The sequence below is a fragment of the Polyodon spathula genome, chromosome 26 (genome assembly GCF_017654505.1).
Source record: "Polyodon spathula isolate WHYD16114869_AA chromosome 26, ASM1765450v1, whole genome shotgun sequence".
In the NCBI taxonomy this organism is placed as follows: Eukaryota; Metazoa; Chordata; class Actinopteri; order Acipenseriformes; family Polyodontidae; genus Polyodon; species Polyodon spathula.
The window spans coordinates 20,241,511-20,267,824 of NC_054559.1; the positions used below are offsets into that span (position 1 = coordinate 20,241,511).

The 26,314-nt window shown below is 47.6% G+C and overlaps 2 protein-coding genes across 5 annotated transcripts; both read right to left on the reverse strand.

The window, feature by feature from the left end:
• Positions 1-109: 109 nt before the first annotated feature.
• On the reverse strand, positions 110-21,934 carry si:dkey-110c1.10 (unconventional myosin-Vb). 4 transcript variants are annotated; one of them, XM_041229930.1, is made up of 37 exons: positions 21,727-21,930; positions 20,005-20,127; positions 19,227-19,306; positions 18,269-18,379; positions 17,858-18,032; positions 17,432-17,576; positions 16,781-16,937; positions 16,312-16,455; positions 16,044-16,125; positions 14,569-14,670; positions 14,212-14,324; positions 13,784-14,052; positions 13,471-13,552; positions 13,167-13,307; positions 12,637-12,762; positions 12,280-12,363; positions 11,925-12,080; positions 11,509-11,606; positions 10,858-10,944; positions 10,358-10,681; positions 9,888-10,044; positions 9,392-9,631; positions 8,615-8,851; positions 8,243-8,336; positions 7,928-8,076; positions 7,098-7,337; positions 6,688-6,782; positions 4,861-5,059; positions 4,648-4,747; positions 4,400-4,525; positions 4,142-4,293; positions 3,070-3,159; positions 2,176-2,308; positions 1,709-2,009; positions 1,318-1,492; positions 810-890; positions 110-561 (listed from the first exon to the last, which is right to left on the reverse strand). In XM_041229930.1, exons 3-37 carry the CDS (start codon positions 19,251-19,253, stop codon positions 394-396), a joined length of 5,160 nt encoding a protein of 1,719 aa, XP_041085864.1. In that variant the 5' UTR covers positions 19,254-19,306; positions 20,005-20,127; positions 21,727-21,930; the 3' UTR covers positions 110-393. The 4 variants fall into 4 exon arrangements, with proteins under 4 accessions (XP_041085864.1, XP_041085865.1, XP_041085869.1 ...); XM_041229932.1 differs by lacking the exons at positions 110-561; positions 810-890; positions 1,318-1,492 and having other exon boundaries at positions 1,757-2,038; positions 21,727-21,934; XM_041229931.1 differs by lacking the exons at positions 18,269-18,379; positions 19,227-19,306; positions 20,005-20,127; positions 21,727-21,930 and having other exon boundaries at positions 17,847-17,929.
• A 323-nt stretch (positions 21,935-22,257) lies between these two features.
• Positions 22,258-26,308, reverse strand: LOC121300432 (RNA-binding protein MEX3D-like). The gene is made up of 2 exons (XM_041228997.1): positions 26,009-26,308; positions 22,258-23,998 (listed from the first exon to the last, which is right to left on the reverse strand). The coding sequence occupies exons 1-2, from the start codon at positions 26,223-26,225 to the stop codon at positions 22,665-22,667; spliced, it is 1,551 nt and encodes a 516-aa protein (XP_041084931.1). The 5' UTR covers positions 26,226-26,308; the 3' UTR covers positions 22,258-22,664.
• Positions 26,309-26,314: the final 6 nt, after the last annotated feature.

The following is a 26,314-nucleotide window of genomic DNA, read 5'->3' on the forward strand; positions in this document are numbered from 1 at the left end:
AGCTTACCTGGAAGACATCTGATAAAAGGAGGACAGGCACTTGTACTGATGGTTCCAGTTAGTCCTTCACACTAGAGAAAGTCTTAACCAATATTTAATTATTCCCGTGTATGATACATGACACTGTGTTTTCAGTTCTCTATCACTTTTAAACATGTCAGAAGACTACATTTTGTTTTCAGTTGTCCCAGTGAGAGATTTGTTATTTTTATTAGTATTAGTTGGTATACAAACAAAACCACAAAAAAATGTAAACTTTCATTTTGACACAAAAAAGCCACCAGTGTATACAGGTGTGCAGTGTGAATGTTAATATTCTGCACACATCTCTGAATACCCTGACATGCTGTGGGTCAGTACAGGGAGTGGGAGAGCACACTCCTCACCCCTCACTCAGACCTGTCTCAGGAAGGCCAGATTGAGGCTGTCTGGGATCTGGAGCTGCTCTGGCTGCTGGCTGAGGGAGGGGGAGAGAGAGGGGGGGAAGGTGACCGGGAAAACATGGCGTACATCCATCAGGAGCTGGCGAGCCTTCCCCCTGGGCCGCTCATTCAGCAGAGCCTAGGAGAGGGAGAGGGACAGACATGGCATGTATTGGGGTGTACAGTACCGTCACAATGCATATCACAATATGCAGGTCAACGTAAACGCAATGGCAAAAAACAATCCTGTGCACATTTACCCTGGTAAGCCTGTATAAGAAGAATTCAGTACAGAGAGAATTAGGGGGTTAGGGAGCTGGGAATGCGGTGTAGTGGATTACTATAGGAGAGGCTTGCTCTGAATAAAAGCCGGGGAGCTTTCCTCACCTGCACGGAGCGGATGAAGTTCAGAGTGACTCTCTCCTCAAACTCATTGAGGGGCGTGTACAGGCTGAGGATCTTCACAATCTGCAAGAGAGGGAAGAACAAGATCAGCATCAACACTCAACACTAACAGGGCACTCAACACTAACACTGCACCCAACACTAACAGTACACTCAACACTAACACTGCACCCAACACTAACAGGGCACTCAACACTAACAGGGCACCCAACACTAACAGGGCACTCAACACTAACACTGCACCCAACACTAACAGGGCACTCAACACTAACACTGCACCCAACACTAACAGTACACTCAAGGGCAAACACTTCAACCAGCAGTCTTTCTTAATGTCTTGGCATTTCTAAATTTGTGTTTTAAGTTACAGACGATTTCTCTAAAACTACCAGCTCTGTATTGAAACTGTGCTTTGTGAAAGACAGTAAAGATCCCTCTGCTGGCTGCAGTGATTTGTGCAGCTACCCCCCTGGTAGAGGCACTTGCTCACCTGCGAAGGGGACAGGGCAGTGCAGGTCTCCTCGATGGCCCGCGCATCACTCTCTGAGCGCTTGCTGACCTGCAGGAGCTGGGAGGCCTGGATCAGCGGCTCTAAAGAATCCACAGCGCCACCTAGCTGCAGGGAGCGGCCCCGCAGCCAGTCCTCCAGCTGACTCACATTGTACCTGAGACAGACAGAGAGAGGAAGAAGCAGCAGCAATTAGTTCAGAGGGAGCAGGGAGGGAGAGTGAAGGAGAAAGAGAGAGGACAGATTGACAGCACCAGATCTGAAGGGCCTTGCTCCAGCTGCACATGTCTTTATACAGCTGGAGCTGGTGCAAAGAGTAATATGATAGCGAGAGGGAGAGTGTGAAGGAGACACAGAGAGAGCAAGACTGTACCTGATCTGCAGGCCCTTGCTCCAGCTGCACATGTCCTTTCTGAGTAGCAGATTGTTGAGGGTGGTGGCTGTGAGCAGGTGGCTGATCTGGCGGAAGGCCTGTCTGCACACCTCAGGGTGGAGAGCCTGATGGCTTAGAGTGAGGTGCAGGGAGCTGAGCTCTCGTAGGAGGGAGTCCATGCTGTGGGGCTGCACCCCCTCCCCCTTCTCCCCAGCCCCGCTCGCTGCTCGCTTGTGAGACCCCAGACTCTTCCCTCCGCTGGACAGCCCCGGGATCGTCTCACTCTCCAGCATCGCCGGCACTGAGGGGGGGGGGATTGTGATGAAGTACCTGGGAGTCATACACACACACGGCAACAACCATCATCTCTCGCCATTTTCTTTTTTTTTTTTTTTACAAAATCTCCCTTGGATGAGTCCTGACACATGCACAAACAGCCTCTCACTCCCACTCTCTCCCTGGCTCACCGATCATGGGCTGCAGCCTGCTCTCTGCGATGCGGATCAGCTGCTGATAGATCTGGATGGACAGGTCACTCAGGGCTTTGCGCAGGTCACTCGGGTCAAAGGTCAGCAGCGTCTGCTCATCTGTCTGAGAACTCTGAGGGGGTCGCAGGGGCAAGGTCAGGGGTGCACAGCAACAAACATAAATTGTTTTCATTGTATTTTTGATGTCCAAAAAGTTTGTACAGTTACATTTTGATACATTCCCATTGCATATCTCACCAGCAGCCACAGTAGTACCTGAGCTGTTAAATTTAGCAAATTAGTGTTTAAGCCATTCTAAGGTTAATTAATGTTTTTTTTTTTTTTTTCTTTAGCATCACTCCATATCTTAAGCCCCTTTCACACTGGCACTTCTACCTGGGTCCGGACCCAGGTTCTGGCTACCTGGGTCACAATACCACGTAATGTGAAACCACATACCTGGTTTCACTTCTGCAAGGAACATTTCTGTTTTGCTATATTTGTGTTGATTGGGACACAGCATGAGCCAGATTGCAGCAGGGATGAAGAAACATTTACTCAATCCAATTGGGCTGACGGTTCAATCCAGAGAAGCTTGGATGGAAGCGTCTGTAACAAGCTGCTTCCGGGGCAGTGATACACACATTGTGTACTTGTGTCTGTCACCCAGGTCAACGCTGCTTTATCAAAAGCAGTGTGAAATCACAAACCTGACCTGCATGGCACCAGGTCCTGACCTGGGCAGAGCATGCCAGTGTGAAAGGGGCTTTAGACATAACTGCACTTGCTACCTATACACAGTCTAATGAATTGCTAAGCAAATCCTGGAATGAATCTAACACACGCACTGGCACGCACACACACGCTGGCACACCCACACACACACACGCACACCTCTCCAGGGCTGAACTCTCTCAGCAGGTGCATCAGCAGGCAGGTGTTGGATAGCCAGAAAGCCGCCAGCTCAAAATCGGCAGAGTGTTTCTGAAAAAGAGAAAGAAAAAGTTTTGTTCTAAAAACTGCTCAGAAAAGAAAAGTGTTTTTAAGACAAACCCCAGACAGAATGCTTGTGCGCCCATCGCATGAACCTAGTTTTTTTTCTTTTTAACCATTACATCAATATTTAGTTAATCAGTTTTGTTGACAGCAGTGTGCTTGGTCTAACGGGATTCCCTATCCTCAGAGTCGGGCTGAGACGGGTGAGCAGGCTTCACAGTTCTGCACTCTCCACATGTTAATTTCCCAGCCCCTTTCACTGCTGTATGAGCAGCTGCCTCCACTCACACCTTCCCCTCCCTGAGAGCCACTAATGAGACCCAGTGTCTCACCTCTGTACGCGCTCTGAGAGCTACACTGCCCGGATTGAGTCTCAGACTGCATTAAACTAAAAGAGAAGGGAAATGTGTGAGAGTGAATTCCAGAGAGACTGAGGTGAGAATTCTGACGCTTATGTTAGCGACATGGCTACCCTACGTCACACACACTTCTATTTTTTCCCCAACACCTTGTTTATTTGATCCATGTCTGCGCTTTGCTGGGAGCTCATGAAGCACGATGCTAAAGAAGCCGGTGTCTGAGAGGCAATCGATGTGCTAACGACTGGCAGCCAGCCAGACATCCACACACACTCATAGGGGAAACGAGCAGGGAGGCCGTCAGAGAAGTGCTGCCGTGCTTGGTAGCACCTGGCAGACGGAAAACACTTTGTGACGGGGGACTGCCGGAGCCAGCCAGGCCCTCTGCTGAAACTAAGACAGAGGAGGGCCCACAGATCCAAAGTGCACAGCAGTTTGATCCAGCGCACAGGTAACTAGCTCTCACTGAAACCTGGACACGCTCAATCACCTCTGCTTATTCTTGTTAATTCAAACCACTAATAAACGTGCCCCCCACCCCCACCCCTCCGGATTCCCAGACCAGCCCACGCTGAGCCCACGCTGAGCCCCTGCAGAGCGGGCGGTGTTACCTTGAGCGCCCCCTTGATGGCAGTGACGGCGGCAGTGCACAGCGCACGTGCCCGCTGCTCCTCTCCCCGCCAGTCCGCCTGCCTCATGCACAGGAACAGGATGTGAGCTGGCAGCCCTGGGGTCAGGGTTCGAGTCACTTCCGGGCACAGGCCTGAGGAGACACAGCGAGTACAAACTTCAGAACACCATCAAAACACACATCAGCCTGATGAAGACGACACGGGACAGAACACACGTCTGCCTCACTTGAGTCTCACCTGTAATGAGGTTCTTGATCAGCCGTGCCTCGTCCTCCCTCCTGCACTCCAGCAGACCCTGAAGCGTGACTTCTTTGTGAGGAGTAGGCGTGGCATTCCCTCCAGAGAGAACCTCCGTCCCTGGAGCTGGAATGAGAGACGAGAAAGGGAATGGAGCAAAGAGGGAGCGGGAGGGATCATCAGAAATGATAATAATCCATGCCTGCCTGTCTGCTTCAGACCCTGTCAGTGTGGGAACTCTGACTGACCTGGTCCTGCAGAGCCCCAGCCGGCCTGCTTCAGAGAGTACAGCTCCCTCCTGAGCCTGCGAGAGACCTGCTCCTGACTCTCCACCTGCTCCATCAGCTCCTGGGGAGAGAGAGGATGTGAGACCAACACACACACACAAACACAGAGACTCCGAGGGAAAGAGAAAGGGAGGGAGGGAGAAACACTGACACACACACTCCCCCCCCACTCACCAGGTTGTCGGCTGCCAGGCGCGCAAGTTGTTCCTGTAGCCCAAGCTGCAGGCCTGTCTCGGGGGGCAGTGTGAGAGTGTGTGCCAGTGCCTGGGTCAGCCTGTCCACCTCCTCTCTCTGAACTCCAACCTGCAGCTGCAGAGCCTGCATCTCGCTGTCCCACTGCTGCCGCTGGGACACCAGCTGGGACTCCAGTAACCTGCGAGGGGAGAGAGAGAAGGAACTGGCTCAACGTGAGACGAACCGGGGACAAGCTCAGGGGCTGATGAAGCTCGCTTTATAAACACTAAAACAAACTTCAAAGTTAAATGACAAACGTTTCGACTAGAATGTCTTTTAAAAAAAAAAAAAAAAAGAGACTTCTAGTCGAAACATTTTCAGTTTATCTTATTAGCTGTACTAAGTGTTTGATAGTTATGTAACCTGTCCAACGGGATTCTCATTTCCATCCTTGACAGCACTAAAATAAATACCACCCAGCTTGAGCTGCTGCTGGAGTGAAAATGTAATTTACTGAATATCCTCATAGAATAGCACCCCCACTCCCACCCCCCCCACATCATCCTCACACCTTGAAAAGATAAAAAGAAATCTATTTACAACAAAAACGCTAAAAATAAATCCTGAGAACCACGAGGTGCCAAAGTGTTCAGCCGCCAGGCTGAGCCGAGCGTGCGCCGTGTTCTCAGCGGTTTCCAAGGTGACATTCCCGCTCTCTGGAATGATGGGCCGGGAGCAGATGGAGAGAGCAGCAGTGCCACCCCCCCTCTCCCCCCAAACCAAATCCCTCCTCCAACCTGGCTGAGACCTGTCAACACACTCTCTGTCAACAGATCAGAGCCTGGGGGAAGGAGGGAGAGAATTCAAACCACTTCTAGGTACAGCAGCACCTGACAATTTATTTCTATAAAAGAAAATTGATCAAAGATGCCCAGATCGAAACGTTTCTCAAAGAATTCTTATTTATATATTTTTTGTAATATACAGTTAGGGAGACGTAGAAATAGTTTGTGTGAATGAACATTCCTATGAACGCAAGTTTACTAAGAAACAGCAGTAGGTGTGCGTATATTGTACTGTAAAGGTTTATTTAAACAGTAGCATTCTCCTCATAGCCCCAAACACAGTGTTTCCTTAGCGTTACACTGAAGCATTTGTGACGAAACGGTTCAAACTCTGCTGTATCCACGCAGAGTTTTTTCCCTGCTAAGCAAAGCTGCTCGATGATGTTGTGTCTTTTAAAATCTGTGCAGCCGCCCATCACTAGCTTTAACTCTGTCCTCCGGATGCAGTGGACTATGCAATAGTCTCTAGAAGTGCTGGTCCTGCAATGGGAGAGCCCGTTGCCCTTTTTTGCATGGATCTCGTGTGTACAAGCTCTTTCTCTCGCGTTGTCTTCACAGAGTCGCATACTTCTCCTCTTGTCACCAGTGCGCCTGTGTGTCTGCTGAGCCCCTGCACTCAGTCAGTCAGTGTCACTCTGCATCTCCTTGTTCTTCAGTCTCTGTGTATCTCTCTCTGTCCATTGCTGTTCAGTCTCTATCTCTCTATCTCTCACAATCCCCCTCTCATTCTCCTTGTGTGTCTATCTATTTATTTATCACTCTCTTAATCTACCTGTATAAATATAGCTCGGTCACGCTCTTTCTCTCTCTCTCTAAATTGCCTTGCAGCTATCTAGCGCAACAGCACTAAAGCTACACTGTGCATGGAATGGCCTGATCAACAGTTTCCATAAAATCAATAAACACTTAAAGACAAGAAGGCCCTCTGCTCAGTGTGGTGTTCCACACCTGGCTGTCACGAAGGCTGGAGGGCTGGACTCACTTGTTGGCCACGCGCACAGCATCGTAGGCATGTCTCAGATCCTCCTCCCTCATTCGCCCATCTTTAAACAATCCGACCGCCATCAACAGAGAGTCCTGGGGGTACAGAGACGAGACATGGGCTGGGCTGAGCAGACAGGGTCACAGCTTAAACACTGTGCATCGTGCAGGAGCTCCCAGCAGGGGGAGAGGGTGAGACGGTCTGCACACATGTACGTAACCAGGTACGAGTCAGTCCCAACAGTTATCTAAGAGAATGGCTGATATTTGATTTACTGCATGACATTGAAGAATCGTCAATAACAAATACATTTTTGTAACCAGCTTTATGTTCAATTGCTGTATCAGATATGCAGAAAAATGGAACACAGGCAGGCAGGTGGACAGGCAGGCAGACAGGGGACTCTGTACCTGAGGAGAGGTTGCTATGGGGCTGCTTGGTGATGTCACGGTGACTCTGCGCTCCCGTTCCGGTGATGTCACAGTGACTCTGCGCTCCCATTCCGGTGATGTCACGGTGACTCTGCGCTCCCATTCCGGTGATGTCACGCTGGTTCTAGCCTCTCTCTCGCTAGACCAAGCTGGGATGGGCGGGCTGCTCTCCAGAATTAGGCTCTGTGAGGACGCGCTCCTCCTGTGACCCAGGAACCTCTGGAACCGAAAGAGAAGGACAAGCAGCGAGTAACAAACACCAAGACAACAGCACTGCAACAATACTGACACAACACGTGGAACAAACATTACAAAAAACAAATCAATCGACTTCCCATGCCAGGGACGACACTCTCCGATCGATACTCTGTGATCATCTGTATTTACTGTTACCAATAACTGAGTTTCTCAAAGTTACGGAGCTCAGTCAAGTCATGCCTGGAATGCAGCCTGAATTAACACCGCTTTAGCATTAAGGTGCTTAGCTTTAGGAGTAGGAAAGTGACTTCAGACCCCTGGACTGCAGCCTGCTATTCATGAAACTGCAGTGAATGCCCCTCTCTCCACCCAGAGGAAAAAACAGGTACTGCAGGTGATACAGGGACCAGTGCAGCAGCCCCACCTCTCTCTCCTCTCAGCTTCCTTAGACTCTGCTGCCCCCAAGTGGTAGCCTCTGAAACTGCTGCCTGTGACAGGGCACCCAATAGACTTTTCTCTCTGTTGTTTCTGGTAGACCTTGTTTGTTTTTTCATCAGATCTAAGTTTTGAATGTTGTTTTGAATGGTTAGGGCGGGGTGGGAGTGTGTCACCTCACTGAAGTTCATCTCTTCCTTCAGGTTCTCGTATCGCTGCTCCAGACGGGAGAACTCTTTCAGAAGACCCTGGTACCGGCCGCGCTCCTCCTCCAGCTCCGAACGCAGCCCGGAGGTCACTAGCGCCACCTGCTGACTGACACGCTCTGTGACAGGGGAGTGAGAGAGGGAGAGGGAGGTCAGAGTTAATAAAGAAAATAAATACATCAATGTATAAATATAACAGGAGAGATGTAGCTACAAACAGACAAACAAGAACATTGACAGGTGCAAACAGTCACACACACACACACTATACAGGCAGGCAGGCACCTTCACACGCTCTCTCGTGCTCTTGTAAGGAGGTGTTCAGTGTCTCCCTCTCTTGTATCAGAGCAGCTTTCTCTCTCTGAAGAGACTCCACGGCCTGCAAGAGTGATAGTGGGGAGGAGAGAAGAGTGAGCGGGACCAGTCATCAGAAATAACAATACACTCGGAGGTCAAGCAGAGGCGCATTTTAAGGTCACTTGTATAAGAAACCAAGCCTGGCTGTCACATTTTTCAGGCTAGTGCCTTCAGCAGTGGAACGTATTCTCCTAAGTCGTGCTTTGTAGTTTTTGATTGAGTGCTGCCTCCTTCACTTGTCTCAAAGTTTAAAGTGTGAGCAATCACAGTGAATCTCTGAACAGCGCTCACAGTGCCCACCTGGGTGAGCCGAGAGATCTCCTGGGCCGCCCTCTCCTCTGCACTCCTCCGCTCCTCTCTCTCTCGCTCCCTCTCCCCCCGCAGGGCGCTCAGTTCCTGTGCCAGGGCTGTGCTCCGAGCCTCGCCCTGGGCGCTGCCTGCCAGCCTAGAGAGCTCCCCCTGCAGGCGGGCCAGCTCAGTGCAGTGAGCCGCTCGCTCCTGGGATAGACGCTCCTTCAGGAGGCTGCTCTCCCTGGACTGCAGCACACCGACAGACAGACAGAGAGACAGACAGACATTACAAACCATTAACACATCCCAGCCAACAAAATGCAATCAGCACATACACACACATATATACGAAGGTTCTAGAACACATTCATCTATTAGCTAAAAATATGTATAAAATCATCCTTTTATATCCAAATGCAACCCAGAAAGGTTCCTAGGAGGTGGAGTCTATGACAAAGTCTAGCAAGGCTGGTGAGACTTGGGTGATCCAAAGATACTTCACTTTATTTATTTGATGGGATTAAATAAAAGTTGTCTGCATCCTTTTTGTGTTGTTGAAGAAGCCAGATTTACCAGCCTGAAACAGTTTTGTGGATGTCAAACTATTTAAAATCATCAGAAAAAACAATTCTTTAACTAGCTTCTGAGTTAAAATCTTTGTGGCAGAAACCTACCAACTCACCTGAAGCTACTCTCATTCCTGTCAAAATTTCACACACACCACAATCTGCAGTTGGCTCACTCTCAGTAATATTTACTTGCCCCCCCCTCCCCCTCCTTTGCTACCTGCTCGTCTGCTCTGCATTGGAGCTGCATCAGTTTGACCTCCATGCCCTTGTTGAGCTGTCGGTAGTGCTCCACAGAGCGGGCCTCCATGCGTCGCTGCTTCAGCTCTCTGCGCGCTTGCATGCGCCGGTAGCAGCACTGCAGGTACAGCACGGCCGCGCGAACGTGCAGGAAAGCACGGCGCGCAGACCAGCCCCGCACACGAGCCTGCAGGAGCACAGCCTTCCTCTCCGCACGCAGCTGAGGACATGGGATGTATTGTATTAAAAATACTTGTGATCACAGGCAGCCAGTTACATCACGAGCAATCACATGCTAAAGCATTTTTATAAAGAGCTTTAAAAACTGAGTGTACAATATATAATCTGGTATTAGTAATATTAGTAATATTTTGTATGACAGAACCAAAATAATAATAAGAATAATTCAGTTTAATTGTACTGGTATGTTCTGGCGCTGCAGGCAAGTGTGCGATCATCAGTGTGAGACAGCGTACCTGCCGGTAGAGGCAGCGTGCAATCGCTCCTCGTGCGAAGGCCTGGATGGTGACAGCGGCGGAGCGGATCAGCAGGTACAGCCGCCGCACCTGGACCATCCGGTAGCTCTTCTGCAGAACCAGCGCTGCCCTGGTGTAGCGCAGACACTGTGCCAGCCTGACAGGACACAGAGCAGGGGGTTAGAGAAGGGAGGGTCTGTCTATGTCACTGAGCATGTGTCAGAGTGCCAGAGTGGGCGTCTAGTGTAAGTAAGTGTCTGCCAGTGTTGCAGTGCTCGATGAGCATGTCAGTGTGAGTGTGGGCATGTCAGTGTGACCCATGGTGCATCTCTCCAGTATGAGTGAGTCAGTGTTTGATATTGTGTTAAGTGTTAGAGCCAGTATGTTTCAGTGTTCGATGAAAGTATCAGAGAGAGTGTGTGTGTGTGTGTGTGTGCGCGCGTGCCACTGTAACAATCTCCTGCACTCACCTCCGTGCCAGCCAGCCCCTGGTGTAGTTCTGCAGTGTCAGTGCTGCCTGGCGGGCGTGTTGGTAGCGCTTGCGCTCCAGCCAGCCTCGCACCCTCCTCTGCACCTCCACGCAGGCAGCCCGCAGCCGGCTGGCCCTCAGCTTCTCCAGCAGAGCCACCTGGCCCGCCCGGAAGAAGATCTTTGTTTTCCCGAAGCGGTACTGATCCGGGTCCGGAATTAGGGAGCCTAGGGCAGCCCGGCATGCTGCCTGCCTATCCTCCAAACCTGGGTCACGGCACTGCATCATCACCCGGTACCGGTTAAAGAACTCGGGGTACGTCCATCTGGAGCAGCGGGAGGGGAGATGAGAGAGTAGAGAGAGGAGAAAGAGGAAAGAGGGGAGAGAGGGACATCTCTGGCATTTAACCAATGTCTAGGCACATTGAACAACATCAATGAGATAACTCTGAACACTGTGAGGAATGCCTGGGTTAGCTACAGTGCAGAAGGCTCTGGTTACCTGGAAGGGTAGCCAGCGGCGCTGATCCGAATCGTCTCCAGAACACCACAAGCCCGGAGCTGCTGGACTGCACGCTTCGGGTCGAACCTGAAACCAGAATCAAGACGGGCCCCAGATATCAGTGCGGCAGAGTGGCTGATGGGGTACAACGCCCTCCACACACACAGTGTGCTGCAAACACATTGCTTTACAATACAACAGTTTAATGCTGTAATGTGGGTCAACTCACATAATAATCTAGGTTGGTGTTCATGTGAGCCTGCCTCAAGTAAGTGTGTGTGTGTGTGTGTGTGTTCACTCTCATACCTGCTCCGTGAAAAGCACACACACCAAATACAGGTTTCATTCCAAGTGCCAGAATGCATGGGATCTGTGTAAATATTCAGTCAGCAGAATCCACACGGTAATCCCGTTGACTTGTTGACAATTTAAGAATGCGGGACAGCATTGCCAGTTAAATGAACCTACAACCACATGGTCACGCCTCATCTGCCCTCAGAGACTGGGTGCAACATGTGAGACTGAGGCTGCTACTACAGCACTGACATCACCTGCATTGCGCAAGCTTTACCCCAAGCAGCCTCCCCCTCACTGCAGGTGAAGTGCACTGAGAGTTTTATCAAGGCTAGTGGGTTTAGCACAGGGACTCACAGGAAGGGCTGCTTGAGGTCGTTGGGTTTGATGCAGCGCACGTAGTGAGGGGTTGTGGAGTTCAGAGTTTCCATCAGGAGCTGCAGGGATTGACGGAACTGCAGGGAAGAGGAGAGATTTGCAATCATTGCTACGGATGTCAGCATTTACACAACTACAAACAAACTAGCAAAAAAAAAACAAAAAAAAAAAACACACCATTAACATCGTCTTCACCACCAGTTTAACTGAAAGGGTGGTTTTATTACTACTGTCTCTTCTGTCTTTCATAGATTATAAAATAATGTATTGCCTAAGACTCAGTACTGCGCAAAACTGTCCTACTGTCTAAGACACAGCACAGAGTAATTATCAGCCATCTACATCAGCGATGAGGCTTGCAGGGTTGAAGTCAGCCAGCCTCTAGGGTTGCTCACCTGAAAGCCCACAGTCTGTTTGTGCTCCCTGCGCGCAGTGCTCCCGCCCTTCCTGCTGGACCGCAGGCTCCCATTGGGCACTGCAGTTGTCACTCCAGAGAGGGGTGGGACATCCCCTCTTGACTCGTCTTGGAACAGCTCTGCCACCAGCTCCGACTGAAGCAGGGACACAAGAGGGGCAGTGAACGAACTGAACACAACACGCACAAAGCAGTGAACGAATTGAATACAACAAGCACAAAGCAGTGAACGAACTGAACAAAACAAGCACAAAGCAGTGAACGAACTGAATACAACATGCACAAAGCAGTTGAATACTGGAATCTGAAGGGACACAATGATGGAAGGAGCGCACCTTGCTGGCTTTGAGAATGTTGATTGGCTCCTCAAAGACGGTGTCTCGGTTTTTGTCTAGGAAGCCATCGCACTCGTACTGCACCTGCGGACAGACACACACACGCACAGATAGATAAGCACACACCCCCCCCACCCCCCCCCACACACACACACACACAAAATATCTGGAACTAATTAATTAGTTATAATTTCAACTCAACCGATTATATCAGCTGATAATATCCCCCCCACCCCCGGTGTAAAATTTAAAAAACATGTTTTTATTTGATTGTAAAAAAATAAGTTAAATGATTCCCTATTTCTTAATAAATGTTTAATAAATCAGTCTCAGTCTCTCTCTCTCTCTCTCTCTCACCCTGTCAGCAAAGTGCACGATGATGAAGGCGGTGTTGGAGAGGCGAGGCTTGCTGAAGTGTGGGCTCTGGTTCTGGTGCCGCATGTACAGCTTCTGCGCCCAGCTCTCGTCAGACCCCCTGGGCATCTATGATTGGACATTGAGAACTGTCAGACGCAAACCACAGCCTATAACAGGCACAGAACCCAAACACTATCATTAACTAACACAACCACATTACAATGACACCCTATAAAGGTAATTATTTAATAAGCGTGACTTCTGAAATTAAGTTGTTAACTCCTTTGCAGAAACTCACGAGACGCGCACCCCACAGTTTTCGTTCGCCCCCCCCCCCCCCCCCCCCCCCCCCCCCCGTTCCCCCCCCCCCCCCCCCCCCCCCCCCCCCCCCCCTCCCCCCCCCCCCCCCCCCCCCCCCCCCCCCCTCCCCCCCCCCACCCTGCCCCCCCACCCCCCCCCCCCCCCCCCACCCCCCCCACCCCCCCCCCCCCCCCCCCCCCCCCCCACCCCCCCCCCCTACCCACCATCCCCCTGCACTCCTCGTCCAGCAGGTCCAGTACTCCCAGTTTGCCCTCGATCAGCTCGATGCACGGCTGGTTGTCGCTGAACTCGATGCGGGTCCAGGGGATCTCCTCCCTCAAGTACTCCTCCTGCTCCAGCTGGAAGACGTGCTGGGGGCCAGAGAGGAAAGGGTTAACCCCGAGAACATATAAAAAAAAATATATTCCACCCATTTCAAGGTATACCAGGAAACATGCTGACAAAGACTTTTAAAATTGTACACCGAAGCCCTGCTTGGAAACACATAGAAGCATGAAACCTCTGTAGACCTACCCCATTGAACTGCTGCTGCAGCTTCTCGTTGGCGTAATTTATACAAAACTGCTCGAAACTGTTCTTCTCAAACGTTTCAAACCTGCGGAGCAAAAACAAATATTAAAACCCCCCAGTTTTAACTCTTTCTAAACAAAGTAACAATACAGAAAGTGAACTCTTTAACAAAACCAATATTGAAACACATCAGTGTCTTTTGAAATAAACACAGGAAAGGGCTTTGTGATTCTGTCAGTTGTCATCTCGGGCACAAAACACTGGTCTCACTCTGGGTGGGCTTTGAGGAGCCTCCTTGCCCGTTACCCCTGCTCACCCGTAGATGTCGAGGACCCCAATGAAGGAGTGTGGCTGTTGGCGCTGAGCCCGCAGGGCCCCATTCAGCCGGCCGACTGTCCAGGTGAACATCTGCCCGTACACGTGCTTGGAGAGGGCGTCCCGTGCCTCGCACGCCTGCTGCCACCCCATCGGCTTCACCAGCATCTCCCCGGCAACCGCCAGCCGCCGGTGGCATAGCCAGTGAGCCATCTGAGAGCGCTCCACAGCCAGCAGCTGGCAGAAGAGATGCAGAGACCGGTCCTCCGCCTGCCAGGGAACAGGGGATGAGAGCTAGTACTCTCGATCCATTGCCACTTGCTTTTCTTTGTTTGGTTTTTGTCTCTGGTTTGTGTTTAACGCCCCTAGTGTCTGTGCAGCAGCTGCATGCTCATCATGTTAAATTCAGAGTCGCGGTTGGACACTCACGTTGACGCTGGATCGCTCGCCGTCTCGCCCGCTGCTCTGGATCTTGACGTTCCCGAGGTGCAGGATTGCCGCCAGGATCCGGAAGAGCTCCATCTGCAGGCCGGGGCGCACACCTGCAGGGAGACAGGCAGGCGGGTTACATAAAACAAAACAAAACAAAACCAAAAAAAACATTAATGTGGCATATTCAAAGGGATTCCAAAGCAGCAGACTGCTTATAAAAGTGCTCTGTTACACCACAGGGATGAAAATAAGACTGTCCTTGCATAGCAGTTATGATCCATTCCTGGTATGGGAATGCTATGCAATAGGAGTCGCATCCCTGTGCAGCCCCACCACAGAGCTACAGGCACTCACCCAGCACACTGAAGGAATTCCTGGTTCGCTCCAGATCGGCGGCGTCGTCAGTCCCCGGGATCTGAACATTCCCGCTGGTGTACTGGAATTCTTCAGCGCCACCTGGATGGGAGCCACGCAATTGACATAATCTGAATACAATTCAGCAGCTGGTAAATCAATAAGACATGGCACACTGGTCAACATGTTTTATAATTTTACAGTCAAAATGCCTCAGGGTCACCATTTTGTATCGAACAGCAGCATTATTTACATCACCGCTGATCGGCTCGTTTCAATTATACACAAACTTAAGGCTGCTTGCTAGGCCAGGTAACAGGCACATCCCGCAAACGGTAAAAGGTTCAGAGCAAACTTTAAAACTTTCACAAAATAATTAGAAAATTACAAACCATCAATTAAAAAAAAATAACAATTTAACACTGTAATTTAACACAAAGACCGTATTTCTCTAACTGTACCTTTGACAGCCTTAGCTAGTGGTTCTCTCCTTTGTGTCGGGTTATTAAAACGTTTCACTCTATTTTGTCCACTGTGGGTTTTTTTTTTTTTTTTTTTTGTTTGTTTGTTTTGTTAAATCTGTCCAGTGATATTAAATCATATTGTACTGTTTTATGTATACATTCACCTCAATATAATCGGCGTTTTCTTGTCAGATTAACTGTCTCTCTCTCTCGAGCGTCACTTTTTTTTTTTTTTTTTTTTTTAATATTTAAATATCCCGCGCTCGTACTCCTCTGTCTCGTTCTGGCAGTGCCACGCGCTGGCAAGGTTTTCACATTTAAACCGCCAAAACCGGTATCGCGCGGTTCACAAGCTGTAGGCGTCGAAGTCAGAAAGTCGTTGAAGGAACATTTCTTAAATAATAAGAAGAATTATTTATTTGTATTTTCTTTTTTTTTTTTTTTTTTTTTTTTTTTTTTTTTTTTAATAAGCGGTAGTACACGTGTTCTGGCGTTGAACACTGAGGAAGTTGTGACACACAGTCACTCAGTCGAAGTGGATACTGTGAGTTGACCTTTAAACTTTTATAAGATATATTATAATATATTTATATAACAAAAAATCTAGAGGCACTCGAGAACAATATTATTGTATCCCCGTTGGATTAATATATATATATATATAATATATATATTATATGCAGTATAATATATATTTATTATTATTAATTGGTATCTTGACAATGACAATTATATAATTTGTAACAAGCAGTCTTACGGCTATTCTTATTTCTAATTTTGAAAACGTACCATTTAGAAACAAAGAAAACAGTATATGGCGGTTTTTACTTTGCAATGTGACTCGCGCTACACAAGCAATCCCATCTTTTCTGAATGTGGAGTGCCACAGTCCACTTTATATTGTCCTCTTGCTCGTTTTATTGCTGGTGGGTCGCGGAGCCCACTGATCTCAATAGCCGGTGCATTGGCGGCCACTGGACTAGCACATAGCTTGCTACCCCGTATACTCACCCAGCCCCAGGGCGCTGAGCTCAGGCAGGTGTCTGGAAGCACACAGCTGGTAGAATATATGATAGTTTCTCTCTTCTGTAGTCTACTGGGGGAGAAGACAGTCAACCAGTCTATCCACTATTTACTGGCAATCATTTTTAGCTTAAATTTAAAAATAATTATATTTACTCAAACAAGTCAGCTCCTTTAAAATCGACAAATAAATGCATATTGTTTTTAAGTCTGGTTTAAAACACGTGAGCTCTTGTTATTGAATACATTCGGGCACCTGAAAGACGACCCTGGATTTCTCGAGCAGGTAGGTCCTCATGTTGGCTCCGATGATGTCACCCTTGCGCCCGAATCCGATCTCGATGTACTTTCCAAAGCGGCTGCTGTTGTCATTCCGCGTCGTCTTTGCGTTCCCGATCGCCTGCGTGGCAGTCAGGGTCACACAGGTCATTAAGGGTTAACCAAGCCCTGGCTTTACCAACCCCACCCCCCCAATACAGAGACTCCCCACTCACAACCAGACAGACTAACCAACCACACAATCTGCATGGCTGCACCTACGGCCCTTGAGCATCTCCCTCGCCATGTCCCTTTTTCCCTCTCCTCTCTTCCCTCCTCCTCGCCCTCTCACCTCCATGATGGGGTTGGATTTGAGCATCTCCCTCTTCTCTCCTCTACTCTCCCTCTGGGGTCGGGCTTCCTCTTCGCTGTCCCTCGCCCTCCCTTTCTCCCCCTCTCTCTCTCACCTCCATGATGGGGTTGGACTCCAGCACTCTCTCCTCCACGCTTGTCTCCCGTGCTGACCCCCCTACAGCAGCGAAGTACCTCATGGTGAATTTGGCGGAGACGGTTTTTCCCGCCCCGGACTCTCCGCTGATAATGATAGACTGGTTCTGCTCCTCCCTGCAAGAGACACCCGAGCCTTCCTTTACAACTCATTTCAGGGAATTCTCATAGGAAACAAGACCCTTGCTGTTTCACGATTGACAAATAAACAATAATAATGATTGCTGCACATCACATCGTGAATCAGGAGGAGCTAATAATTAATTTGAAATCTGCACTGCTTTCCAGCGCACACAAAACAGCACTCACAGACCCCCTGATCTGAGACACTCAGTTAGGTGGTAGTACTTTGTAATTATTACATTTGACTTTGGGGAAATTAAAATTAACAATTGGGACCATCACTGAGTTACCTCGCTAGCAAGTGGCATAAACAGTATGCACAGAACTGAAATTACACATGTCAAGATGTCAAACACATCTGAACAACAGTTCAGAGCAAGAACCTGTTAATCTCGTCACAGACCTATGAGAAATGTAAAAAACGCCAGAGCAGGACCCTTCTAGTAGGGTAAGACAGCTCTGGGTGTTAGTAGACCTGAGCCCCTGACCGTGCCATCTGCCGATATGCCTCCTCTGCCACAGAGAAGATGTGTGGGTCCATGTCTGCCATGTTCTGCCCGCTGTAGGCATCGATCACATCCTCTCCGTAAATCGGCAGCTGCTCGTAGGGGTTGATGGCCACCAGAATGATGCCTGGCAACCGGGACAAAAAAAAACCCCAAGATATTACTAATGTTTTCATACCTGGCTTGTGAAGATTTCATGAGCAAAGTGAAATGGGATGTTTTATTGTAACGAGACACCTGCTGTTTGTTAAATCTAAATCTATATATACACACCCAGCATATCTTTACCAGAAAAAGTTTTTCCTGGAGTGTAGTGTGAAGAAAATCACATCATAAAACAATTTAGTCATCATTGTTAAGCTCTGGTTTATAACAGTTTAGTGACTCCAGTATTAACCTCTTGCTCACCGCAGTAGGTGTAGATGCTGCTGTAGTCCAGGAAGCGCACTCGTAGGTTGTGCAGCACGGCGGGCTCGTGCAGGTAGCTCAGGGCAGTGAGGTCGTTCTCCCCCTCCAGGATATCGGGGTTCCGAAGGGGAGGCAGGCCAGGGGAGGGGCCGGGAGCCACAGTGTACTGCACCTCCTGAGAGAGAGAGGCTCCAGGATTTACTATGAGCTTAACCACCATGTATCATAACTCCAACAGAAAAACTGGATCAAACTTTATTGATACAGGAGTCTGATTTATTATTATGATTATCAATGAATCGATTATTTATTGATTGATTATTATTATCAATCTAATGATTGATTGATTATTATTACTATTATTATTAATATTGTTAATATTATTGTTGTTGTTGTCAGGTTAATTCTTACTGTTCCGTCTGAGAGCTGAAGGTGGAGGCAGCCATCTCCGTCTCTGTAGTCATGGCTCAGCTGAGCAGGAACCCAGACCTGCTCGGGATCCGGGACCCACACCCTAGTCAGCTAGAGGGAGAGGGGGAGCAATGGTATGAATTACACTATTCACAGTTTTATACGGATGTGTATACAGTGTGTTGATTTTCAACGGTTGATATCGTGGTAAAACGTGTATTACAGTTTCTCACGATGACAGACAGGAACCTGTTTTCAGCACAAATTGGTTTGTGTTAAAAATTAACACCAACAAGCAATCCCAATGTCAGCTGCTCAGGATTACTCATTAGGTTCATTAGGTTCAGGCAGTTAACGCAGTACTGCCATCCCTCACCTTCCAACTGCCCTTAATCTACAAATATAATAAATACGTGCAGGTAAAAATGGTAAAGAATTGTAAAAACCACAGTAAAGCATAGTATAAGCAATATAAAGTCCACAATTACTGTGAAAGTTTACCATGCTCAAGGTTTATCAGTACTAGTTGATTCCCCACAGCTCAACCAGGGGAAGCTAACTAATGATTTTAAGTCTTCACGATTCAAACTTTAAAATATAATTCTAGAAATGATAGGGCCCTCGCTAACCTAGATCTCAAATGGACTGTACCTTGTCTTGAGCACTGCTCAGCTTCCACTACCTCAAAATCACAAAGTGGAAGGTAAGCACTTTGTTCCAGCAAATAACCCTTACGTCTCTGTAGCGGCTTTCAGAAGGTAGTGCTGGGAATCAGTGGATGAAAACATCGGTGATAATCACACCTTGCAGGTTAAAGTCGTCCCGTGCTGCTCGTTTTTTTTTTTCAGTCAGTTCCCGTAACAAGCACAGCCACTTGAATGGTTAATTCAGAAGACCAGTGCAACACAAGTGGAAAGCACTGCAGGTTTATAAAGTATATTTAGTAGCTGGCGTTTACCTTGGTGTAGAGATCAGCTGCAGACATGGCTTCTGGACAGTTCCCGGGCAGCTCTGTGTGTGTGTGTATATGTGTGTTGCCTGGAGCAGCAAAAAAAAAAAAATTTGCTTAAAAAATAGCAGATTACTGGACACTTATCTCACTCCCTCCATCTCTTCTGCTCAGCTGGCTGGCGAGTGAGAGTGTGTGGAAGAATTCTCAGAGTGCACTTTGCTCTGCAAGGACGAGCCCAAGTGTTTAGAGAAGAATCTCTTCTTGTCCTAAAACAGAGTCCAGGGCAGGTTAACTGTTAACTCGCTCAAGGGTAAGGAGCACACAGTCCAAGAGACACGACACTGGGCTGTGCAGAACATCACAAACACTTGTGCCAGTAGGCATTTCCCTCGCATGATGGTTTATATTGTTGTTTATCCCTTGTATTTAGAAATATAACAAACAAAAAAAAATGCTGAATGTTAACACTGAAAGGTGCTTTCCATTTGTGTTTGTTTTTTCAAAACAGCACAAATTTACTGCAATTGAGCAATAAAAACCCCTTAAAAGGGACAAAATAAATTTTCTAAATGCAATAAAATACAGTAACAATTTTTTAATTTGTAATATGCGTGTGTGGGGGGGGGGGGGGGCTTTACTCCCTTCAAGTCTGAATGACTGTAGTTGCAATGCAGATTACAACGACTGACTGCCGGAGAAACACACAGGGTTTATAAAGACAGGGTATCTGATACACTGAAATGGATTAGCAGGTTATAAGCACACTCCTCTGTTGCATACTCACTTCAGTAGATCCCTTGTGTCCATCACTCAGACCAGGTTCAACTTAACAGAGTGGAAATTCGAGGCCGTATTTCCAGACTGTCAGATACCAATGTGAGGGTGCAATCCATCTTTTTTAATATTTCTTCCAAAAAAAAAAAAAAAAAAAAAAAAAAAACCTTTTTGTGATACAAATTAAAAGTACATGCACAGATGTTTTAATTCACGTTTCTGTAAGAACTCAAAACCACTCAATTCTCTCCAGTGCAAACGCAGGGCTCCGGTTCTCATTAGCCTGTTGTGTTGTCAATTTTGTAAACACACTAGGTGTACCAGGACCTGCTGCTCAGATGAGTCTAAGGGACCAGGCTGCACCCCGTGCCTCACATTGCCTGCCCTTGCAGCACAGTTTCATACTTATTTAACCAAAAACAGTCGATTTAAAAAAATAAAAACACACACTACACTCTCTGTACAGTAAAAAAAAAAAAAAAACAAACTTATATAAGAAGCGTTTTTTTATTTGAAATCATGTTAAAATTTAACACCGTTGGCAGCAAATATATATATATAATATATATATATATATATATATATATATTAATATAATATATATATATATATATATAATATATATATATCAGTACTTTAGCTGCGCCAAAGTTTAAAAGGTCCATAAATTTAAAATAAAATATTTAGTTCTTAATTTCTTCAATAAAAGTTCATTTCTGCTATAAATTGCCTACATGTTGTACACAGGAAGAGGTAAACAAAAAGATCACAGGGTGCCCTGGGATACTTGGGGGAGGAAAGTGGGGTGGGGGGAAAAAAGAAAGCAAGAAAAAGTCACTGTCTGACGGGTCAGATACATGCAGATCTGACTTACAAATGAAATACAATTACTCGGATTCTTTTCTCATTGTGATACTTATTTATACATTTATCCAAGAGCTTTTAGTATTTACACAGATAATTTCAGGATGGTGCAAGCCTAGTAAAAAGGAGACTTTGGTTATTTAAAAAAAAAAAAAAACAGGGCAGGTTATAGACTGAATTTCTTTTTTGTTTCCACCATTATTGTAAAGCAAGGAATTAAAACTAGAGAAATGTCTACAGCACGAAAACAACTCGGCACCCAATACATGAGAACAGCAGACTTGTTTTCTGGGAACTTACTGACAGTGGCAGATCTTGCATCCCTTACTATTGTATGAACAACCCACTGGTTTTGAAAAATGGAGTCTGTGGAAAATTGTTCTAAAAAAAGACTGCATGAAAAAGCTCACACTAGATCCATTTTTCGTTTTATAAATAAGACTCCCAGTTAATGCATCAGAATGCAAGTTCTGCATTTGTTTGGTATTTAACACACTAAATGTAATCAGCTATTGACACTCACACATAGTCCATTGATCAGAAACACAAACAAACTGAGGATTTGGTGTCACTGGTTAGTACAGCAATGGTCTCTAGAGATCTCAGATTCTGTGGTGTGTTTAACACTCCTTGTGTGTGTGTGTGGGGAGTGGGGTAGTTCATGGCTATGGTACAGCCTTTGCTGTCCCTAGCAGAAGCCCTTCAGAGTGGTTACTGGAGTAACAGTACAGATAAGGCAAGAAACTGCCCTACTGAAAGCTACCTTTTGCCATTAATGCATGCTTACTAGGAAACTCAGGATCAGGGAAGGGTATGAAACAGCCCGATTTCTGTTAAAGGAGGCAATATGAGACAGACAGGTTTTTACCTTGCAGACCCCGGCCCCCAGGCTGTGACTATGGAGGGACTGGGCCCAGCTCTGAGTGTTAAACACTGCTCAAGGAGAACTGGAAGCTCATGCACTTCAGTGTTGAAACTGTTTTCTGTGTGATTTTGTTTTCCCCTGGACAAGAGTACAAAAAATAAAATTATACGTGTGTATGTGTGTGTGTGTGTGTGTGTGTATATATATATATATATATATATATATATATATATATATATATATATATGTATATATATATATATATATATATAGGTTTTGAACAGTTTTTTTTTTTTCTGTCAAGATGATTTCAAACACAAAGAATGTCTTTTGGTCTAGATAATATTTTTTTTTCTTCTTTAACATTATGTACAAGTTAAAACTATTTTGAGACGAAACTTTTTTTTGAAAATTTTTTATAATTAAGTTTTATAGAACAATATCCCTGAACAGGGACTTTGCACGTGCATGCCCCCCCCCCCCCCCCCACCCCCCCCACCCCCACCCCCACCCCACCCCCACCCTTTAAAATGGTTATATTTAAAAAAAAAAAAAAAGTGCATTGGACCTTTCCTGTTTATTAAAACTCCTGACTGAATGCTGTTCAAGACTTGCCAAGACTTTCAGAAACAGAAGCATTGGACTGATAACCCCTCCCATCCAATCCCTCAAAATCATCAAGCTTTTGTGTGTCTGAGTAAACGTTCTTCGTTTATCTGGGCAATATTATACCTTCTGCAGTCCGAAATATTAATAATACTAATACACAAGTTTAAGTATGTCTTATAAATGTTTCTATGTGGTAGCAGTAGTCGTAGTAGAGTGTTTTGCGTCTATTTTTTTCTGGGATCGTTGGATGTGCAGCAGCTGGGTCAGATAGGATAGTAAGTCTCTCTCTTTCTTTTCTTCTCTCATCTCTCTCCCCCTGTTTATTTCATCTGTTATAATAAGATACGGATGGCCTGGGTAGCCGGGGTGTGGCAGATTGGGCACTCTGGCTCAGCCGACTTGCAGATCTGAGCCGCGCACTCCATGCAGAACAGGTTGTGTCCACAGGGGACGAGGGCGGCCGTCACTTCGCTCTCAAAGCAGACTGAGCACTCCCGTGCGCTCTTCAGGCGCCCCAGCACGCCCCCTTCTGAGTCGGTGGGGGAGCCACCGGAGGCTGCAGAGGACAGGCTGCCTGGCAGGGATGAGGCAGAGGAATAGCCGGTGGTGCTGCCAGAAAAGGAAGATGCAGCAGAGCCGTTGCTGTGCAGCCAGGAGATGGCGCTCAGAGGGTCACTCTGGGCTCTGCGGGCCAGCGGGTGATCCAGAACCACAGACTCTGGCAGTGTGGGGGACAGCCGGGGAGTGAGGGCCCCTGCGCTCAGCCCGCTGTTGCGCCTTTGCTGCTGCTGCTGCTGACACGTAGTCCGAGACAAGCCGTTGACAAAAGGAGCCCAGATGTTGCCTGCTCCACTGGTGAACTCGAATCCCAGGTCGTCAGCGGGCGGGACAGCGGCGTGGGGGTCACCTCCGAACACGAAGCCCCCTCCTGCTCCCCCCCCACCAGCGCTGCCGGTGCTGAAGGGGCTGGTCGGGCTGGTGTCAGCGACGCGGCCCCCGGCGCTGCTGTAGTGCGACTCTGTGGAGCCCGAGCCAAGCGAGCTCAGGCTGCCGTTGCGGAAGGCTGCGGTGGCGATCTTGCGAGTGGCGGAGGTGGTTGCGCCGTGCCCGCTGTTGGTGGGCCGCGCCCACAGCCCCGCCCCCACCATCAGACCAGAGGCATCCAGGCTGACGTCCGTGCCGTTGCTGTGGAAGTCGTTGTCTCCCTGCAGGTCCACGAAGGCACCGGTCCGCAGCGTGATGTGCGTCTCGATCTCCTCCCGGGCGCGGTCCACATTCTCCGGCATGCCCGTCACCTCGAACACCGGGTCCTTGTCCCGGCTGGGCGTGACGATGTAGGTGTGAGTCTGCTGCTGGATCCTCTTGATAGTGGCTCCCTTGGGCCCCACAACCAGCCCCACGACGCGATAGGGCACACGCACCTGGATGGTGGTCTGACCTGGCAGGTTGGGGGGTCCAGGGACAGGCGCTCCCACTAGCCCCGCCGCGCTGGCTTTGTTCCTGGAGGCCCGGATCATGGAGAAGTGCTCAGCGGCAGACAGGATCTCCCTCTTGGCCATCTCCACATCCTCCTTGCGCCCCGTCACAATGAACATGGGCTCCTCGCCGCGCACCGGGGTCTTGATGTATGTGTTAGTCTTTGCTCGCAGGGCCTTGATCTTGCAGCCTGGGCAAAGGGAGGGGGGGAGAAGACAAACAATTACAGTCACGCACCAGTTAATTACTGTTGTGCTGAAATTAAACTAGCCAAAAGAAATGAGACGACAGGGTAATGGATTAGCATAGGAGACGAGACGGCCCCAATCTGATAATCCCTCCATCTGTATCATCAACTCAAACTATTTTAAATTTGTACTGTGTGTTTTACTTCTGGGACTTCCTTTGTTCCAAAGCTCAGCTTTCAAACACTGCTGCCTGGCACTAAGATACATACAATTAACAGATCTAGACTGCTGGCTGCCACTCAGCCCCTGTAACAGTTATCATTTCGAGAGTAACTGTGGACGGCACTGGGGAGTCAAGCAGCTCACCAAAACTAATAAAATCCACAAGTCTGCATTGATCCCTTACAAATGTAACATGTATTGCTGTGGTACTGTAGATTTGCATTAACACCTACTTTGACGCTGTTAATATTTTCACCCATTTAAATGAAAATGTCCTGCTACGGAATGAGCTCTGATTTTTTTTTTTTTTTTCGTGCATTTGGTGTCTGTCCCTTTAAAAAGGGCGGTGCGTACTGGCCAACCAATAAGATTGTGAGGCTGTGATATCACCGTGCAAAGGCAGCAGCATGGTTTTCAAACAAAGAGAACAATGGGGGCATCTTGCTACTGCAACACGGCAGACACCCCGAAAAACATCGCCAACACCCCGCCGCCTGAACCCCAAACACATCCAGGTAAAGTCTGCACCTGGGGCAAATGCAGCACCGCCTTATAGATTATTATAAAAAAAATCAAAAAAAATAAATCAGAAAAACACTGCAGGCTGGAATGCCTCGCGTGGCCACCTTGTTTATAAATGCACATCAATATAATGTTGTGAACTGTACTTTACAGTACATCAAAATATGGCGGGACCTCCCCTTATAAAATTATGTAAACATAAAACTAGCTTAAACTGATACATTTACAGGGAAAGCACGCGAGTCCCTGTGTTAAGACGAGTGCAGACATGCCCAGTTAGTTTGACCCGGGTGCTTTGTCTGGCTCCCCCTCCCCCTCCAGCTTACACTACCCATGCATTTCCATAATACACCGCAACCTTCAAGTTCTCGTTCCTATACATTCCCAATTCTGGAGGTCTCCCGGTGCTTCCCTGTATGCCGCACTGAATGGACACGCAAACTTTCCTTTCCAGAATAAATACGTTCAAAACGACCACAAGGAAGTTTGCAAACAAAGAGCAGACATGTTTTTTTGCTCCCTTCATTTTGAATACAACGAAGCGTGGTACCTTTAGACTACAACCGGGGAGTGTTTTTTTACATCCAAAAACGTTTGACAAAACCCCCAGACAACCCCCCCCCCCCCCCCCCCCCCCAAAAAAAAAAAATAAATAAAAAACAACAACAAAACAAAAAAAAACAGTTCAACTCGCACACTTCTATTAGGGGAAACGTGTTACATATTTAGACGCTACATCATATAAATAGTAGGGCCAGCTTTCTGAATATATTAGTTTTGTGTTCCTGTTTGCAGTAAAACGAATACTTTCAAGTCTTGCATTAGGCTAAAAGCACGTGTTAAGTACAGTATTGTATGTACTGCAAAACGACGCTGAGTTTATTGTATGAGTAGTTTGATTCCCCTACTGCTTGCTATTGATTATTAACATGTCGTTCACAAAGAAAGGGACGGGACGGCTCGTTCTGTGCTTAAAACCAGACAGATTATGAAATTGTGCTGTATCTGTGTTGCAAGTTTGCACCAGTGTGATCACCAAATTGCTCATTCATTCATTCATATATATATATATATATATATATATATATATATATATATATATATATATATATATTAAATACGTAATACGCGGTGTTTACTTTTGTAATTCACTGGTGCACGCTGTGCGGTCACTAGTCAAGGACCGCTACCCCTCTTTGTTTCAGTCTGGGAGCGTGTGTCAGTCTCATTTCTTATTGTTTTTAATGCAAGTAAATGCCAATATGTACCTTGTCTGCCAACGATTTCAGCGACGTGTTCCGAGCTGGGCACCGGCACACACTCGGTCATGTTCACACTCCTCTTTCGGCATCCTATCACGTTCACCTGCTCGCCCAAGATGGAGTGCTGGTGTTGGGCTGCCATGTGGAAACCCGGGCCGAAGATGTCTGGAGGAGGGGAGCAAGAAGTCGGCGTGGAAGAAGGGCCGCCGGGGTGCTCCATCATCTGCAGCCCGATAAATCCAACCCCAACACCGTTACAGCTTCCATCGTCCAGTCCAGCTAGCGCGGGGTCCTGCCCAGCTAGCGTGGGGT

Coding starts and splice junctions, on each gene's coding strand:
- si:dkey-110c1.10 (XM_041229930.1), bottom strand. CDS start 19,253: ATGTCTGCAGCTGATCTCTACACCAAG. Junction 10,682..10,857: donor GCCGCTGGCTACCCTTCCAG/GTAACCAGAGCC, acceptor CCGCTGCTCCAG/ATGGACGTACCCCGAGTTCT. Junction 2,010..2,175: donor CAGGCTGCAGCCCATGATCG/GTGAGCCAGGGA, acceptor CCCCCCCCTCAG/TGCCGGCGATGCTGGAGAGT.
- LOC121300432 (XM_041228997.1), bottom strand. CDS start 26,225: ATGATGGAGCACCCCGGCGGCCCTTCTTCCACGCCGACTTCTTGCTCC. Junction 23,999..26,008: donor TGAAATCGTTGGCAGACAAG/GTACATATTGGC, acceptor CCCTTTGCCCAG/GCTGCAAGATCAAGGCCCTG.